The sequence below is a fragment of the Syngnathus typhle genome, linkage group LG12 (assembly GCF_033458585.1).
Source record: "Syngnathus typhle isolate RoL2023-S1 ecotype Sweden linkage group LG12, RoL_Styp_1.0, whole genome shotgun sequence".
Taxonomy (NCBI): Eukaryota; Metazoa; Chordata; class Actinopteri; order Syngnathiformes; family Syngnathidae; genus Syngnathus; species Syngnathus typhle.
Window position 1 is genome coordinate 2,448,481 of NC_083749.1, and position 16,935 is coordinate 2,465,415.

Below are 16,935 nucleotides of genomic sequence, written 5' to 3' on the forward strand. Positions count from 1 at the left end.
CCAGCAGCAGTGTTGACTTTGATGTTTTTTTTTTAATCCATTTTTTTTGTTTCTCTGTCCATGAAATTTCATTGGACAACACACAAAGAACAGATGACAAACATTTCATCTTAAAAGTCGACACAAAAAGTATGACGGGACAGTTTGCCACTCGGCGGCGATAAGTCGAAAGCCACAGTTTCTTAGCAAGGTGCTGGCTCCTCCGCAACATTATTGTCCGCGTAAACATCAGCCCACAAGAAGAACGGGACAAAAACAATTACAGAAGCAAGGGATAAAATGGACTTTTCTACAAAAATAGATCTTCAAGTTTTTTTTAAAACTTTTACATTGTTTTGAATTGTTTACTGTCAGCACCAAACAAAGCAGTGATTGTGTCACAAGGTCAGCTTTTTTTTCCTGATCACTTTTTTGTACATACAATTGCCAAGCAAAAAACATTTTGAGGAGGGTCACATCCTGACACCCTAACCATCTTTTTTTTTGTACAGTTTAGAGGTCCCATTAATCTGAAAAGCTGGTTTTTGTTTTTAATCGTACACATTTTGGGCTACTGGGATTCTGCTGGTTGTTTTTTTTCTTTTTTCTTATGCATAAAATTGCCCTTCCTTGATAATCGCATAAAAACACCAGAAAACTCGTGGAATCATTTTGGTCTGAAAGACTCCTCTCTCACTCTTGCTGCTGGAAATACTCAAGGAACAGATCTGCTGATATATTTATTTATAAATATATACACATATACATATTAACAAAATATAGTTTTTTTACATTATGAAGTGTCTATGAAGGTTATCATTTGATGTCATGTTTGATTTCTTGTTGGGGGCGGTTTTACACACATTTTTTTATGGCTTACAAGACCTGCATGTGTCAACCATCACAGTCATCAAAGAGCAATCCCCCCACCCCCCCATTCTAAATTATGTCTGGGAAATTAGCGGCTAAAAATTCGGACTCGAAAGCTGCAAGACTCCTCCCCTAAAAATGGATTTTTTTTCAATATACAAACTATTCTTATGTATGCATAATTATTATATAAATACTGTTCTGTAAACTGAGCTCACACTGGCAGTCAATACTGTCACCTGGATAGTTATTAGTATTAATATTAATAATAATACAGGCCACCTTGCTTGCAGAGACATGCCAATAAGTCATGAATAGTTATTGCTCTTTTCTCTTACTCTCTCTCTCCCTTTTTGGCAATAGCAAGCACAAACTGTGCCACATAAACCCTGTGAGAAAGTGCCGCCTCTGAAAAGATGGGGGAATAAAAAAAAAAAAAGGAATTAAAAACGTAATGTTGCAGTGCAGACATTTTCCGCTAGAGGACGCCAAAAGCTCGCCTGTCGTTTTAACAGGCTTTTTGAGAGGCTTGCTTTTTAAAGGGGGTTGTAACCCGACCCGATTTTTTTTACCCTGCTGAAGGCCTTCTGTGAAAGTGGACCTTAAACAAAAGAGTTTTACACGCATGTGTCCAGAACTTCCTTCGGGACCAACAACAACAAAACAGACTGAAACCAAACCAAACATGACGTCATCGGTGTCCTGGTCAGAGCGTAGCAGAGTCTTCAGGTTGCCACAAGAATCATTATGGACCGTTAATTGCTTTTTTTCTTTGGGAGTATTTGGGCCATGTTGACAATAAAATAAAAATAAAAAGCTTAATTTAAAATTTAAATGAAAAAACTATAATTATGATTTGATCATTTTCTCCCTCCCATAATGTTTTTTTTTTTTTAGAGCAAATGCGATTAGCGTGAAGCTCATTAACCTGAAGATCAGAATGTGGATTGAAGTTTTTATAATCAAAGAAAACTATCTGAAAAGTTAATAGATCGTTATTCTCGTGGCAAAACCCCGGACTCTGTTACACCTCCAAGGTATTAACACAACACAGTGCTCAGGTCCTGACTGCTTCAAAGTGCTTATGAAAGAAAGAACATGCAGATGAAAAAAAAAGAAGATATTCTAGTGTTCTTTTTTCCACTCTCATATTCAACATGTTTCCTTGACTCCATTATCTATAGATACTGTATATACAAAAAAAAAAAACGTAAAGCCAAAAATGAGTGAGGAGAGCAAAATATTTGCATGGTCAACTTTCCATCAAGCCAAACGGCGCGGGCAAAATGAACGCCACTGCAACAGCAAAATATGAGCGGACATATGGATTTCATATTTCATCGTGGACCAATGATGCCGAGACAGAGAGGGGGGAAAATAAGTGGGACCGTCCTGATTGGGCCACGGGCCAGATTCCCACCCCGGAGGTCAAATGTGTTGACATCGGCTCTGTCACGAGGTTAAGTGCAAAGTAACAAACAAACAAACAAACAAACAAAGCGAGCGCTCGGCTGCAATGACAAGCGCTTCTCTTTCTATGGATGATGTCAGCGGGGCGAGCCCGGATGAGGAGGCTCAACAAACTGAGGTAATCGTGCTGATCTGAAATGGAACCCCCCCAAAAAATAAAACAAACATGTAAATACTGTTTCTGGTTGTAACTTCCTGCGTAGAAAGAGATGAGGTGATCTTGAGAAGCTAACAGCTGCAGTGTTGAGAGGTCGGAATTCACATCAATGATGGGGGGGGGGGGGGGGGGGGGCTGGTGAAATGAACAAAGGTGACACTTGCTACCTTGCAAAGTTCATACGCCATACAAAAAAAAAAAAAAAAAAAGGCAGAATGCCTTGGCTTCTTCCTGTGTGCACAAACAACCGTGCAGATTGTACGTACATGACATAAGCCCCGCCCCTTCCCGCCCACTCCCAAGATGGATCCAAAGATTGTTCCTGCTTAGGCTGATTGGTAAACGTTGCCCTGGCCGACGATGTTTTTGCACAGTGTTGTTGATACAGTAAGACATGGTTGGATCGGTTTGGAACTGGGCCAGGACACCTGAGGTTCGTGAACACTTGCAGTCTTTGTAGCACACCTGTTAAGTTCCACATCCCGGAAAGCTGACACCCCCCCCACCCCTCTCCTTTTTTTTTTTTTTTCTTGAAACAACTAGTGCAAGACGTGTTGAGTCCAGTCGGGGAGGTTTGTTTTTTTTCCAAAAAAGCTCCGAGTGTCTGTAAGATTGTCCTGCTCACCAGGCTGAGGGTCTCAACATGACGTCCACACCATGTTTTTGTGTGCACCCACCCTGAAAGTTTTTTTTTTTTAATGTGTGAAGATGCTCAATCATCTCGTCAAGATGCTGGGAAAATGCTAATAATGGCTCAGTACATTGCTTTTGTCTTCTCTCCACCGCGTGCTCTTCTGAGATATAGTTCTGATTGAAAATTCTTTACAAGGTATAAAAACACACCCATAATGAAATTGTTGTTTCCGTAACGGGGGGGGGGGGGGGTGTCGAATCTTCACCATCACATGATGTGTCTCAGTCAAGGTGGGACATTTAATAAAATAAAAAAAAACAGGACCCTGCTGGGAAACAAAGAGGAGGCAGATGACGAGCGCCGTCCTCTCCGCTATTATGTCATTTGATGCGGCGCTTCCAGCATTTCCATGAGGAACGTGTCGATGGGCGTGTCGCCTATGAGCTTGAAGAAGAACAAGTGTTCCAGACACTTGAGGCCGATGGAGCGCAGCGCCGGTAACCTCAGCAGCAGCTTGGCGAATCTGCCGCACAGCCGAGTCGTTAAGTTACAGACCCGAGTGATCAATTGAAACCATTTTGGAATTGTTACCTGCCGGGCTGCTCGGGGTACTTGTGTTTGCAGTAGGCCTCTAAAGATGCGTAGACCTTTTCTCGGAGAGCTTCCACCTCACTTGGGTTCGATAGACCTTTGGAGTCTGGGCAAAAAAAAAAAATAGACAGCTGCAAGTGAGAGATGGTGCTAAAAATAAACTTTATTATTTGTGATGGATATTTCTCACCTCTGTGCACAAATGCAGGGTGGGAATTCACGAGAGGCAACAAGTTGCACTTTAACCTCGCGGCCTTTCACGGACCGGCGCGTATATGTTTGCTTTCTGCGCAATTAGCGCTCCTCTTTAACGACATTGTTGATGAACAATCGAGTTGAACAAAAAGACGTTTTACCCACTAATGGCTGAACTCAAGATGACACGCAGTGAGAATGAAGCTCTCCCTTTTTTTTCGCCGTCAGAACAATCCGGTGAACTCTAATTAACAAGGACTCGGGCAAAGGAGCGAAGCGGGGCCGGCGGGCTCGGCGGAGTCGCAAACAAAAGTGGAAGACAGAGGATCAGTGTGTCTGGTGTGGAGGGATGGAGGATCCCACACTGGGTCGTGTTGGCGCTTTGCTTTAATGCCTTGCTTTGGCAAGACGGCGGTGTTCGTTTGTAACGAAGCACAAAACACGGAACCCGGGTCGGAAAGATGGAAGAATAGAATTGCGATGTGTGACAACAAAAAAAAAGAAATTTCATCACACAAGGAACTAGAATAGAAAATGAAATTCTCTAAATTAATGAAAAACTAAATAAAAAAATAAAAGAAAGACAAAATAAGATCAAATCAAACTCAATAAAGTGTGTCATATAATGACATCAAAGCAAGGATTAAAAGATTGAAAAAGCTCACGGGTAGTTTACCTGGGTTGAAAAGGACGATAGCTCGAAGGCACCCCAGTTCTGTCTTATCCATCTGCATATCCCGCATTTTAGACACCAGCTCCGTGAGCACTCTGGACAAGATATAAAAAAACAAAAAGGTGGCGATGGAATGAGTTTGCATCTCTCATTCCCCATCATGACTCTCAAAACCATGGATGCATGTTAATTGTCTGTCACAGCAACCCCCCCCCTTCTGTTTATGTGTGCTAGCGGGTGACATCACTAGACATTCAGTCGCTGGCACTCCTCGCCTCCCTCCACACGCTCTTTCTGACGAGTCGATTGTGACTCCGAGATCATTGTCATTCAATTTGCTACAAGACCCAGATGCTTCGTAATAATCCGTCTCATTCAAAAGAGAACGAGAGAGATAGAGCGAGAGAGAGAGTGAGCTTTAGATAAATAAACATGATCAGCTGTGTGTATCTTTAAGTACGCCTCACTCATTCCAAGGATGCGATACATCCCGAGGCGGTGACTGGCAATGATATTGACGGATGACTCCAACAAAGTTATTAATCCAACTGCCGGGATGAAAACACGGGCACTCATGACGGGCCACCTCATTAGATGTGCTCACACAATCAAATTCCAAGACAAGAGGTGCGGTAAATATTTATAAACGATAATCTGCTTGGAATATTTAGTATCGGGTATCATTGTTGAGATGCCGGCATGACTCAGCTGCTCCTTATATGGGTTACCATATTTTCTGGACTATAAGGCGCACTTAAAAACCTAAAATTTTCTCAAAAGCCGACAGTGCGCCTTATAGTCCGGTGCGCTTTATATCCGGGCCAAATTCCTAAATTTAAACTGCGCCTTATACAAGGACAAAGTTTTAAAATGGGCCATTCATTGACGGTGCGGCTTATAGTCCGGTGCGCTTTATAGTCTGGAAAATACGGGAGTCGAAGAGTTGAGTTGAGTAAATGCTACTTGGGAATATTCAGCTTGACAGTTTTGAGGCTCAAAAAAAAATCCGTATCGGGACGCACGTCTCAAACAGCCGAGTGAAATATGCTTCAATCGATAGCAGAATCCCCACCGACCTGTCAAAGATGGCTCCCACTCCAGCGCTGTGGGCGCTGTTCCGGTGTACGTGCAGCCCGGTGGCCAACAGAATCCCGTCTTTAACGGCGATGGAACGGTGCGAAAACGACGCGATGAGCAGTTCGTTCCAACCTGCGGCACGGATGCAAAAAAAAAAAAAGTGTGAAAACAAGCAAATCCCGGTACAAAAGTTCACAGGGCTAGCAGGCTAAATCAAAGTGACAACAAAGGGCGGGCACCGCAATGATTCAATTAAGCGGCGTGGTAAAAGCGCTCGGGGTTCTCAAGCGCCGCCATCGGGTTATTACCAAGACATTGGATTCATACTTTGGGAGGAGACAGGCGTGTAAAAGGGATGAAGCGCGGCTGCCAACACGATCAAGACAACTGGCTTGACGCGCCAAAGCAGGGGCTCAACACACACACATGGCTTGGCCATGGTTGAGCGATGGGGCTCCTTTAACACTTCTGCCCGGCAACACTCGCCTCTTCTCCCCGCCGGAGTTGAGTCGGGTACGAGGGGTTTTCTTTTTATCAGCGATACGGCAGAACTAAAGCTGTTATTTATAGAAAACCTGAGAGCTGAAGGGAGACGAGCTCGCCGGAATAACGTCTCGCTCGCTCCCCTCCAATGACGTCTTTCCATCACTCGGCCGTGTGTGTGGCATAAAAGAGCGATGGGAGGATGCGTTTTGATTCGGCGGGTGTGTAATAGCTTTTCTTTTCCTCAAGGTGGATTAGGAATATAATGGGGTAATTTGGAGCGACAGGCAGCCGATGTGTTGGGGGACCCCGAAAGACCCTCCCGCGTGTGATGTCGCTGAATGGGGACGACATGACAGACGAGTCACACCGTTTTAAAAAAAAAGGCCTCCTTGGATGATCGTCGGCGATATCGGAAAGGCGCCATTCACAGGACAGCGAGAGCAACACGTGGCTATGATGAGTGACAAAAGTATCGGGACACATGCTCATTTCATCTTTGTGCGGCGTTAGCTGTGAGAAATAATGGCCGACATGTCCACACACTCTTAAATACTACTACTGCTAATTATAAAATGGACGATTTGTTATTTCGCCATCAAAAGCATTTTCATTGTTTTTGTTGGACGGGTAGAAATATTTTTTTGTGATAAATGTAGTTTCTGTTTCATAAAATCAAAAGTATTCCAAACTGAACAACTGAAGTCTCCTCAAACTTTTTTTTCTCCTTCTGTAATCGAAACACAGATTGTTCTTATGAATCGAGTTGACTTCTTGAGACTTCCTGAGGAATCTTTCTGTGGTCAAACGGAAACCATTTACGCAAGACTCTCATTGATGCAAAATATCTCTCCCGAGACTTGCCTCTATTAACAACAGACGGTGTCATCTGTTTTTATTTTTCAATGGAAGACTAACAATTATCAGTGCGGATAAGTTGGTGGGAATTTGAGTGGATTCTGAAACACACCTGCTCGTAGGAGGATGACCTGGTCGTCAAGCGGCAGTTCTGAGAAGTGAGGAATCCTCTTGGCCCACTCGACCAACGTGAAGAGCTGCTTGTCTGCAGCTTGACAGATATTTGTCACCGGGTCATTAGGCTGCAAGGAAAGAAAGACAAAAGTACCTGAGTTAATTTAAAAAAAAAAAAAGCTCATATGAATACTGCAAGCAAAAAAATAAAATAATAATAAAAAAGAAAAACCTGCAACACTGCATGCAAAAAAAAATCCCCCCCAAATTTTTTTATGTGCAGCTGAAGGGACGGTGAATGGAGCTCAAGAGGCCCAAGGTGACATTTCACAACAGGGCTGAGCATCTTTAATGTGACCCCATCACTGCTTTGGTCACGGCGCCTCTCTTTTTATCCATCCTTTACATATTGATAATGTCAACATATGAGTAGTGGAAAATTGGATAGATACGGAAAATAAAACCAGCCGTTTCTCGGAATCTCACTACCTGGTGCATTTTGCCGATAAAATACAAACACTGGCTAGTTTTTCTATGAATTGCCCGCATGAGTCAAGCATCTATTGATTTTATGTCATTAGAGCCAATCAGAGATGAGCGGGGGAAAAAAACTTGGAAAAAGGAACACGGAGATGAACGCGGCAATTTTTTCCAAGTACGTTACCTCGATTTACTTTGGGAGTGTCCCACTCATGAAAAATGTGCGGTAATATTTTTTCATTAAATTCAACATAGTCACATGAAAATAAACCGTAATTATGTATTTTTTTTCAAATAATGAACAGAAATGAGATTCACATGGTGGCGAGGAAACGTTTTTCGTTTCTGAACTGGGACATGAACTCGTTAAACGCGAAACAAAAATGCGGGAAATAAAGTTCTGTTGGGAACTTATTGGATAATGACCGTTTTTATGATTTTGCTTTTATACCGGAACACAGTCAATTTAAGACATGAGGCTTCGATTTAAGAAGCCAAATTAACTGTGGAACACATTTATGCGTCCTTTTATATACTCCCGCCATTTACGGGATATTTTCAATATGCTGACATAAGCAAAAATCCGAACAATAATACTCTTCATACTTGGCTAGCGTTCAGTGATTTTGAAAGCAACTGGAATTTGTTCAACTCAACAACTGGAAGTACACAAAGGTCAAACATCTTGTGTCGGTTTATTTTTGTTTACCAGGGACGTGAAGTTTGGAACTTTCATATGATCTGATATCATCAGAAGTTCCAAAACTGACACCATCTTTGTTCTTTGCTCCACAGCGAGCGTATAATACAGTGCCGGGATTGCAACACAACACGGAACCCGTGCCAGCTAACTAAAATGTAAATCCACCCGACAATCCCAAACTCCTTTGCCCAATCTCTAATGTGTAATCTCCTTCCATCCTCAAACGCCAAACCTCTGTAAACAAAACAATGAGGTAAATACGCTTAAGTTGGAAGTATCCCCGTGTGAACTCCAACATAATCGGCAGAACCTGCCCGGTTTCTTTCCTCCAAAGCCCGTTGATCGATTCTATAAAGCTCGGAGGATCCAAACCATCAGCCGCACCTCTCAAGAGGAGATTAGTTCGGGATGAAGGAGAAAGCGAGCGTCGCTCCGCTCACGTCTTCCTTTTATAACACACAGACCAGAGAGACATCTCCGTCTGTCCTCCGTGTTCCCTTTCCTTCCCTTCGGTGTGAAACTCACACCGACTGCTCGGTATCGCACATTGGGAACAAGCGAAGAAAAAAAATAAAAGCGAGCAGACACAAAGCGAAGAGACGACTCATGAATATTGCAGCGTCGGATCCTTGGGAGATGTAGTTGGGCTTGACGCATATCGTGAGATGTTCATCCTCTCATAAGTATTCAATGGGGAAAAAAAAAAGAAGGTGACCGTCACGAGTCTTGATACTGGTTGATAGTTGTCGAGGCGAGCTTCATGAATGTTGCACGACTATCTGTTTACACTGACCCGCTTTCTTTGACTCTGTTCGTGGAGATGACAGCGGAGGTTTTCCCGCGGCAATCCTCGCGCATCAAATCTTAAAGCGGCATTTAGGACGGAAGGAAAAACCTCAGAGAAGTCTTCATTTTCACAATCTGCCCATTGCAAGAGTCAAACAATATGTGAAGTTTTAATTCATGAAAAAAAAATGTATAACCAGCACGCGAGGCCGTGCACGTTTATAAAAATATCCTCGCTTGAGGAGAAAGATTTTCCTTTCAATTTTTCATGATTCAGCTTTTGCTAGCCAATAAGAGCGTGATAAGAGGGAGAAAATTGGAGGCTCATACATCAGCTTGGAAATAAATTACCCAAGTGTCCCACTTTTTGGAGACTCGTACGTCAAGCGTGGGGAATGAGTCATCAGTTAATTATCATTCAAATAAACACAACACTGCTTGATTATATATTTTTTACGGAGGGATAAGCGACAACAAAACACCTGCAGGATTAGATGACTAAAGCCTCCCCGTCCATCTTGAGAAGAGGCTTCTCCTTATCTGACTGGACACGCATTACTAACGCATGTTTAACTTCTGTTCTAGGTCAGCATGAGATGAGATAAACACACTCGATTCAGTTTGGACTGACCCAGGCCATTAGACGGTGGCGCTGGTGGTGCTGGTGGTCCATTCATGCTTACGCACTCACGTCTCAGGCCTTGTGATTAATTACAACACGGGGCAGTGCTTCTCAATGGAGGCCTTGCGGGGGGGGGGGGGGGGGGAGAGAAGAGAAGTACAACCTGCGAGGTTATTTTGCTAACAGCTCAGGTCGACTTTTATTTAAGTGGCCTGTTAGGCAAAATTGTCATCCCTGAGTTGAAGTACGGCACAGCCTTGAAGGTTTTTCTTTTTTTTTGCTGTCATGTCATGCAGAAAGCAACGTACGAATATATTTTGATGGAATATGAAATATGAAATACAACGGAGGCTCAATCGCCAAGACTGTGAAGTCATTTTTCTTTATAGGATGAAAAGACTGATAGGTAGTTTTACGTCTAAGTAGGTTTTAGTTTGGGATAGGCTCTCAAAAATTCAAAACAAACGAGTCCAAAAACCAAAAGGTGGACCTGACATGAACACCAAAACAAGCAAAGATCCAACCAGAAGTGAGGAAAAGCAGTGAGCTAAATACAAGTCACCTGAGGAGACAACAAGGATCACCTGGACGAGACACGAGTAGCCGAGCGAGCTGATTGGTTAACGCCAGCAAGGTGAGATCAGGTAGGAAAAAAAAAATCACCCAAACAGAATCATGACAATTTGACTCTTGTAGATTTTATGAACTACTTTATTATATTTACCAGCAATAATAAATAATAGTAATCAACCTACAAATAAAGAGCAAAACAACAACCTTGCCAAGGGAACTTCTAATGTCGCTCGAAAAAAAAGGCCACACTAAGCTAACGAGTGAGTCAGAGTGTCCGCGCCGACACCCGAATGTCAACGCTCATCTTCTCCACGTCTATCCAGCCTCTGAAAATAGCTCCATTTACTCACATAACAGCCTTCACATCTCCACTTTCACTTCACAGGACAATTCCCTCCTCCCCTGAAGCAGACGAGTCCCACAAGAACCCCCCCCCCCCCCCCCCCCCTTCTGCGCTCCGGCACTCTTGCCCCAGCTTCTTCTTCAGCCTCACCTTCCCTCCCTCCTTCACTCCCAGCTCCCGTGTTTCTCATGCTCCAGCAGAATTCCTGAGAAAGTCCAGACTATGCGAGGATGCTTTCAAGAACAGTCTGCTTGTTGCATTATTCATCACTATTCGTCTCCGCTGTGTCAAAGACGTGACCAGCTGTTGCGGAGAAGATACCACAATCGAGGCTAACGAACATCGTGCAAGGTGAACCCTCCTGATCACAAGCAGTCCTTGTCAAAGGAACTCCAAATAGGAGCCAACTTTCTTTCAAACGGAACAAAAAGATAATATCATCTGGAAATTCTGGATTTTAAGTCAAGGCCACCATGTGAGTCCACCAGACAATTATAAATAAGTCAATATCGTTACGGTGATCATTCACCAATAGTGACGATTTGTTTCAAAACTCACCGAGTTGGACGGAACCCCGAGGTTGGTGTCGATGTAGGTTTCGGTTTTGGGTTCCACCGCCTGCTCGGCTTCCAGGATCTTCTCCACGGGCATGTCCTCGTTGGCGCAGCTTGTGGACTCCACCTCGTTCTCATTCTTTTCCTTGGCTCGCTGGCGCTCCTCCTGAACGGCTGCATGTAACAACACTGGTTCCGGTCACTACTGCCGTTTATTAGGTTATCCATAATTCAAAGTAGAAATACGTTGAGGGTTTCAGTCTCAGAATATATCAGTTTTATTGATTTTTTTTTAAATTATATTTGATTTTTTTGATTATTTATTATTATTTTTGGATTCTTTGACAATTGCCAGGGATCAATAATTTCTCCGACGCTTTACATTTTGCACACATGCTCAAAAGCCTTTTCATGCTCTCCTCCAAATCATTTCTAGACACAATAACAATGTAGGTTCTGTCAGTGACGTGCGGTCGCCAAGCAGTCTCAGTTTCAGTATAACACAAATCAATGAGGACTATTTTTTATTTTTTTGAAGTGAGTGCATAACTGTCGTGGTTCTGTCATCTGATTGGCTTGGCGAGGAGACACAGGAAATGGTTTGTGTGCTCAGCAGACACCGAGACTCACTGCGGCTAAGGCAAAAAAAAAAAAACCACAACTCCACCCTTGAACGGAGAGGAAAAGAGGCATAAGTGTGTGCGATTTTTTTTTTGGGGGGGCAGAGTATAATTAACTTGAGTCAAAATACCACGTTAAAAAAAAATAGGGGCTATTTTAAAATGTATTTCGGGTTTTCATTTTGCGTCATTGTGACGTTTCACACCTGGAAAAGCGACACGATGAATTTTCAGAATGAAGCAGTGGAGGAGGAAAAGAAGGAAAGGGGCCCCACTTTAGAAGATCTGCTGTCTGGCGGTGGAGGTCAGCCCAAGGGTAAAATACTTGTGTTGGAGTCACAGAGGGGTGAAGAGGGCTGAAATCATGTTAACTTTACTCTACCCCCCGCCCTCCCCTTTTTTCTCCCCTGACTGCAGGAGTATAAATTGATATAATCCCGTTCGTCTTTCTGCGGCTTCGCTTGGCCTTTCGGGCTACTAGCGCCTTGTTCTGCAACTACTACCCTCGGGGTGTAGTGGGCGGCTTAGGCGGCACCCCGAGTGATACTAAACGATAATATCCTTGAGAGAGTCCTTCGGTGGTGGAGAGGAGGCCAAGTAAAGGTCAAGACAAACTCAAAAGGTGTTGAAGTGGCGCTCTCAGGTACACACACATGCAAACATATGCTCTCGGTTAACACCCTTCAACATCATTGCCCATAGGTGTTGCTGACCCGGTCTATATGCGTATTCGGGGAGATCGTCGGCCATAATCGTGAGGGTGATCGGTGCGTTCAGAGTGAGAAGCAGCTCTGAGCAGAACTGCCGACAGCGCTAATACTTTTAACACTCTCGCGAAGTGTTAAAATTCACACCTTTGTGTCTGTGAGCACGAAAAAAAAAATCTCCTTTATATTTACTGGATTCTTTCATAACCGGTGAGCTATGAATTCAATTCCGAATACACACAAGAAGGAACTCCGGGAACATTAGCAGGAATTACGCACAGCTTCTTAGCTTCAATCAATTTCGGCGATTTTCGGACATAAACGCACGCATTAGTATATGTGTTGTATCGGTGAAAAGCTGGTACACATTGTTCTGCCAGCTGTTCCAAACAATTTTCTAGCTTCTAAGAATCAGCAGGGCTGCGATTGCAAACAGTCGGAAGATGTAATACAAGAAGTTCACACGCCTCCTTTTCTGTTTCCATATCTCCGATCAACATAACATCTCTCCCTCAGGACAGTCGATTCTCATAAACTCAGTACAGACTTTCCATTTTCAGTAAGGATGAGCTTCTTTTGGGTTGTAAAAGCAGAAATCCTTATTTTCCCTAAAGTATTGCTTGAAGTAGGATATTTTCGAATGGAGCCATAATGTTCAACAGATTGTGGCAAACGAGATAAATGTGATTAGCATAAAGTGCCTTTTATAAGTTCCTGAGAAAATTCAAATAGCATTTTATAATAATAATTATAAATATAATTTTAATTATTATGTTGCAATAATTCCTTGGACCATCAATCTTTTTTTTTTTACCGTATTTTTCTGATACGGGGCACCTACAATATTATTATTTTCTCAAAAATCAACATGGCGTCTTATAATCAGGTGCGCCTTAGTGTATGAACTGGTGTTCACCGAGACTGCACCTTGTAATCTGGTCCATCTTTTAGTCCAAAAAAAAAAACCCATGCACATTGTTTAAAATAAGTTATTAAGAGTGACTATCCTCAACGGTATGTGCTTTACCTTCTCTCTTCATGCCCATGGCTAAACACTTTTGGTAGCGGCAGTATTGGCAGCGGTTCCTCTGGCGTTTGTCAATGACGCAATCCTTGTTGTCACGACACGTGTAGGTGAGGTCCTTGCGCACCGTCCTTTTGAAGAAACCTTTGCAGCCTTCACAGCTGTACACGCCGTAGTGTTTACCTGAGAAAGCCATGGAGCAACTCATCGACAGTCCTGATACTTTTCTGACGCTGTTGCAGACAGCGGGTGGAATCTTCTAGAGTAGGCGAACGTGCAATTCGCAACGTGTATAATGATACACCTCAAGCGTCTTACCTGAGGAGCGATCCCCGCAGATGGCACAGATGTGTTTGGTGAGCGACAGCGCCGTGCCAGAGGGTTGAGCGGGCACTTTCATCACCCCGTTAAGGCCCAGCGGGGGCTTGATGTCCTCCGTGCTGCTAACCGAGTTCATCGGCGAGTTCAGCTGGAACATCAACATACACAAACACACACAGCAACAGGTCAACATAAAATTGATATCAACACGAGCTTTTGGGTAATTAGATGACGGAACATAAGGTAGCTTCGATTTTTTTTTCGTGTGCACAAAATGGACTGGTAGAATCTGCGAGTTTATATTCTACTTCATTGTCTCTTGTGAAGGTGACCCCTGTTTGCCTTTTGCAAAAAGCGTAAAGAAGGCTAGGCTAATTACTTTAACGAGCTCCACTCTGTTTCGGGGAAGATAAATCTTAGCGGGAGCACTGAAATTATCCTAAAACACAAAATGTTCCGAGCGGAACAGAAGCTACTGCAGCCCACTATTAAGCAACACTGCAGGAGAAAAAAACATGACTAAAGTCAAGCAATTTAAGAGAGCGAACATTTTTATGTGGGAGGAAAAATAAAGCAGACGTGGATTGTAATGTGCTGTAGTTTCTCTACAAATAAAATATACAAAATATATCCTTTGCACTAAAGAAATGTCAAATGGTTTTCACAATTTCTATGAATGAGAAACTCTAGACACAACACCCAAAGCAGTAAAAGCTGAAGAAAGCATCAAAATTGATGCACAAGTCTAGACATAAACAGGACTCGCTCCTGGCATCATATTTCACATTTTTCAGTTCTTCACTTAACTCAACTTCAGAGTTAGAAAGAAAGAAGAAAAAAAAAAGCAGCACTGCCATTCTTGCTGGAAGCCATAATGTAGCGTGTCGTTGTACATTTACATATTCCAAGCCAGATGCTTTACCGTCAGGATCAAATGGAAAATTCCAGAGGACCTCTGCAACTTTTTAGACTCTATTTTACAGAATTCAGCATGACATGTGTGGTGTCCTGGGAACTCCAGTTGGACTAGAGAATTAAAAGCTCATGTGGGGTTCGATATTTGGCTGGTTCAGTCGGTTCAAAGGTTGAACACTTAAAAAATACACGTACGCAGGAGATGACTCTCCAAATTAAACACTTTCATTAATAATTTCAAAATGTGTTCATTTCAAATCTGGTCATGTGTGACAACACGAGCTGCCTCTGCATACAAAACAAAGTCACTGTAAGGACTTTTTTTTTTTCGCTGCAAGGCATGTTGAATTCAATGACACAACCGCATTGACGTCAAAGAGTCCAAGTTACTTCATGTCTATTTTGTGGCGAGCCAAAGAGAACTGAGAAACTTTTGTCAGTCTTTGGGTGTGGAAATAAACAAGTAAAAATAAATAAATTCATAAATAAATAAGAAAAATAGTGACTGGTTACCAGGGATACAATATGTGCGGCCTTGCGATGCCATTCACTTTAGCCCAACGCTCGTCGCCGACGGTCGGCCGCTCACGAAAACTAGTTGCAGAACGGCACGCACGATCTTACCTCACTTGAACGCTTGTGTCTAGTCTTTTGCCCCGCAGCACTAACAGAGCCGTCTCCTCGACTGGGATGGTTTCTATCAAAACCCCCCTGCCGCCTGACAGAAAAGACTCTTCCATTCACAGTCTATTTTCAGTCAACTTGCAACTCAATCGCAACAGTGCTGCTAACTGCTGCGGGGCGGGCTGGCTAGGACCACTTTCTCTCTCCACGGTGATGGAGTCAAATCTGGGGGGATTAAAGTAGCTCAGAAATAGAAGACATGCTCTCTGAACATATACATTTGACCCCACACAGAAAGGTATGCCAGCTGTGTGTACATTATTATCATCTTAGGAAATCCCTTGACGATCTCATATTGTATTCATCTGGGAGGGAGGGGCGGAGTTATGTTGGAGGGGTTGAAATGCTTACTTTGAAACTTTTACAGACTTAGCGAGATAAACAAATTAGGGGCATTTAATCTCAAGGACTGGAAATGTAGGACGTAGGACTCCCTGCAGTACATGAGTGGATGTATTACCCCAGATGAATAAGTTTCATGTGTTACGTAATGGGAGGAGAACATTTGGCTGGTATATTGGCTGTTTATGTATAATTGTTGGTGGAAAATTTATAGAATGCGGCAATATTGTTAATATCATTCAGCCGAGATGGAATATGAGATAGACTCCTGAAAACTGACAATAACGCCTTGGTAATACGGGCAATAATCATTGGGCTGAGTCGGTCCTACAAACAATTAGTATGCCAAGGAAAACACGTTGCTGAAAAAAAAAAATGAAAAGATCCATCCCTGGAGTGAGCATAGGAGAAAAGGGAAAAGACTGGAGACAGTTGAGGCCTCCGCTTAAGAGGGGCTTAGTTTGATTCCGAGCACAGACTTTGCTCAGAAAGACACTTCAAAAGCAAACATCAAATCCGGGCGTAGCGCGCTTCAATACGTAAACTCTCTTGTGGAACTCCAGTTGCTTTCCAGTTCAAGGGCACCTTTTTTGAAACTTGCGGAAAGTTATCTCCACGCTATTAGGCTACCGTAACCATCTCCGACGTTCTAGTAATAAGAGGAAAGTTTCTCTTTGGATTTGTGAAAATTTCCACAACGTCGTTATAAAAAGTAAGGAATTTGACACAACGTGTGGAAGAATGTTAAGAGGAAGTGGACAGGATTTGAAATCTCCTGTTGACAGCTGCCTTCACAGAGGTGAGGACGGGGATGAGGTCATGACAAAACCTCGTGATAACCCTGTGTCACCTTTCACACTCGGGCCACTTCCTTCTAAAAACAACTTACCTGAAATACCCAGCAAAATATCCGCTGGATTGACGGAGAACTTTCTTCTCCCTAATTAGCGTGTGTGCTTTTCAGTCTAATCTGGACACGAATCAGCAGAAATGGAGGCTCGGGTTTCACAGAGGAGAGTGTTAATGGGCTCGCGCTTCTGTGGCCTTCGGGGTAAGCCGTTCGCTAGAAGACAACCTTTGGGATCAATTACACTCTCATATGTTTGAGAAACACCTGTTTGAACAATGCATGCTTCACAAATAAGAACAAATCAAGCGAC

General features: G+C 43.1%; 1 protein-coding gene across 4 annotated transcripts in view; it reads right to left on the bottom strand.

Annotated features, from left to right (window-relative positions):
• Positions 1 to 12: 12 nt before the first annotated feature.
• rxraa (retinoid X receptor, alpha a) overlaps positions 13 to 16,935 on the bottom strand; it is a 54,501-nt gene continuing 37,578 nt past the window's right edge. The window contains exons 4-11 of one of the 4 annotated variants that reach the window (XM_061292454.1): positions 13,832 to 13,982; positions 13,517 to 13,696; positions 11,167 to 11,351; positions 7,100 to 7,229; positions 5,646 to 5,778; positions 4,573 to 4,664; positions 3,702 to 3,807; positions 13 to 3,633 (exon numbers count right to left, since the gene is read on the bottom strand). In XM_061292454.1, the coding sequence (XP_061148438.1) occupies positions 3,486 to 3,633; positions 3,702 to 3,807; positions 4,573 to 4,664; positions 5,646 to 5,778; positions 7,100 to 7,229; positions 11,167 to 11,351; positions 13,517 to 13,696; positions 13,832 to 13,982 (1,125 nt within the window). In that variant the 3' untranslated portion in view covers positions 13 to 3,485. Of the gene's footprint in view, positions 3,634 to 3,701; positions 3,808 to 4,572; positions 4,665 to 5,645; positions 5,779 to 7,099; positions 7,230 to 11,166; positions 11,352 to 13,516; positions 13,697 to 13,831; positions 13,992 to 16,935 lie in introns of all 4 variants that reach the window. The other 3 variants (XM_061292453.1, XM_061292456.1, XM_061292455.1) reach the window with 3 other exon arrangements.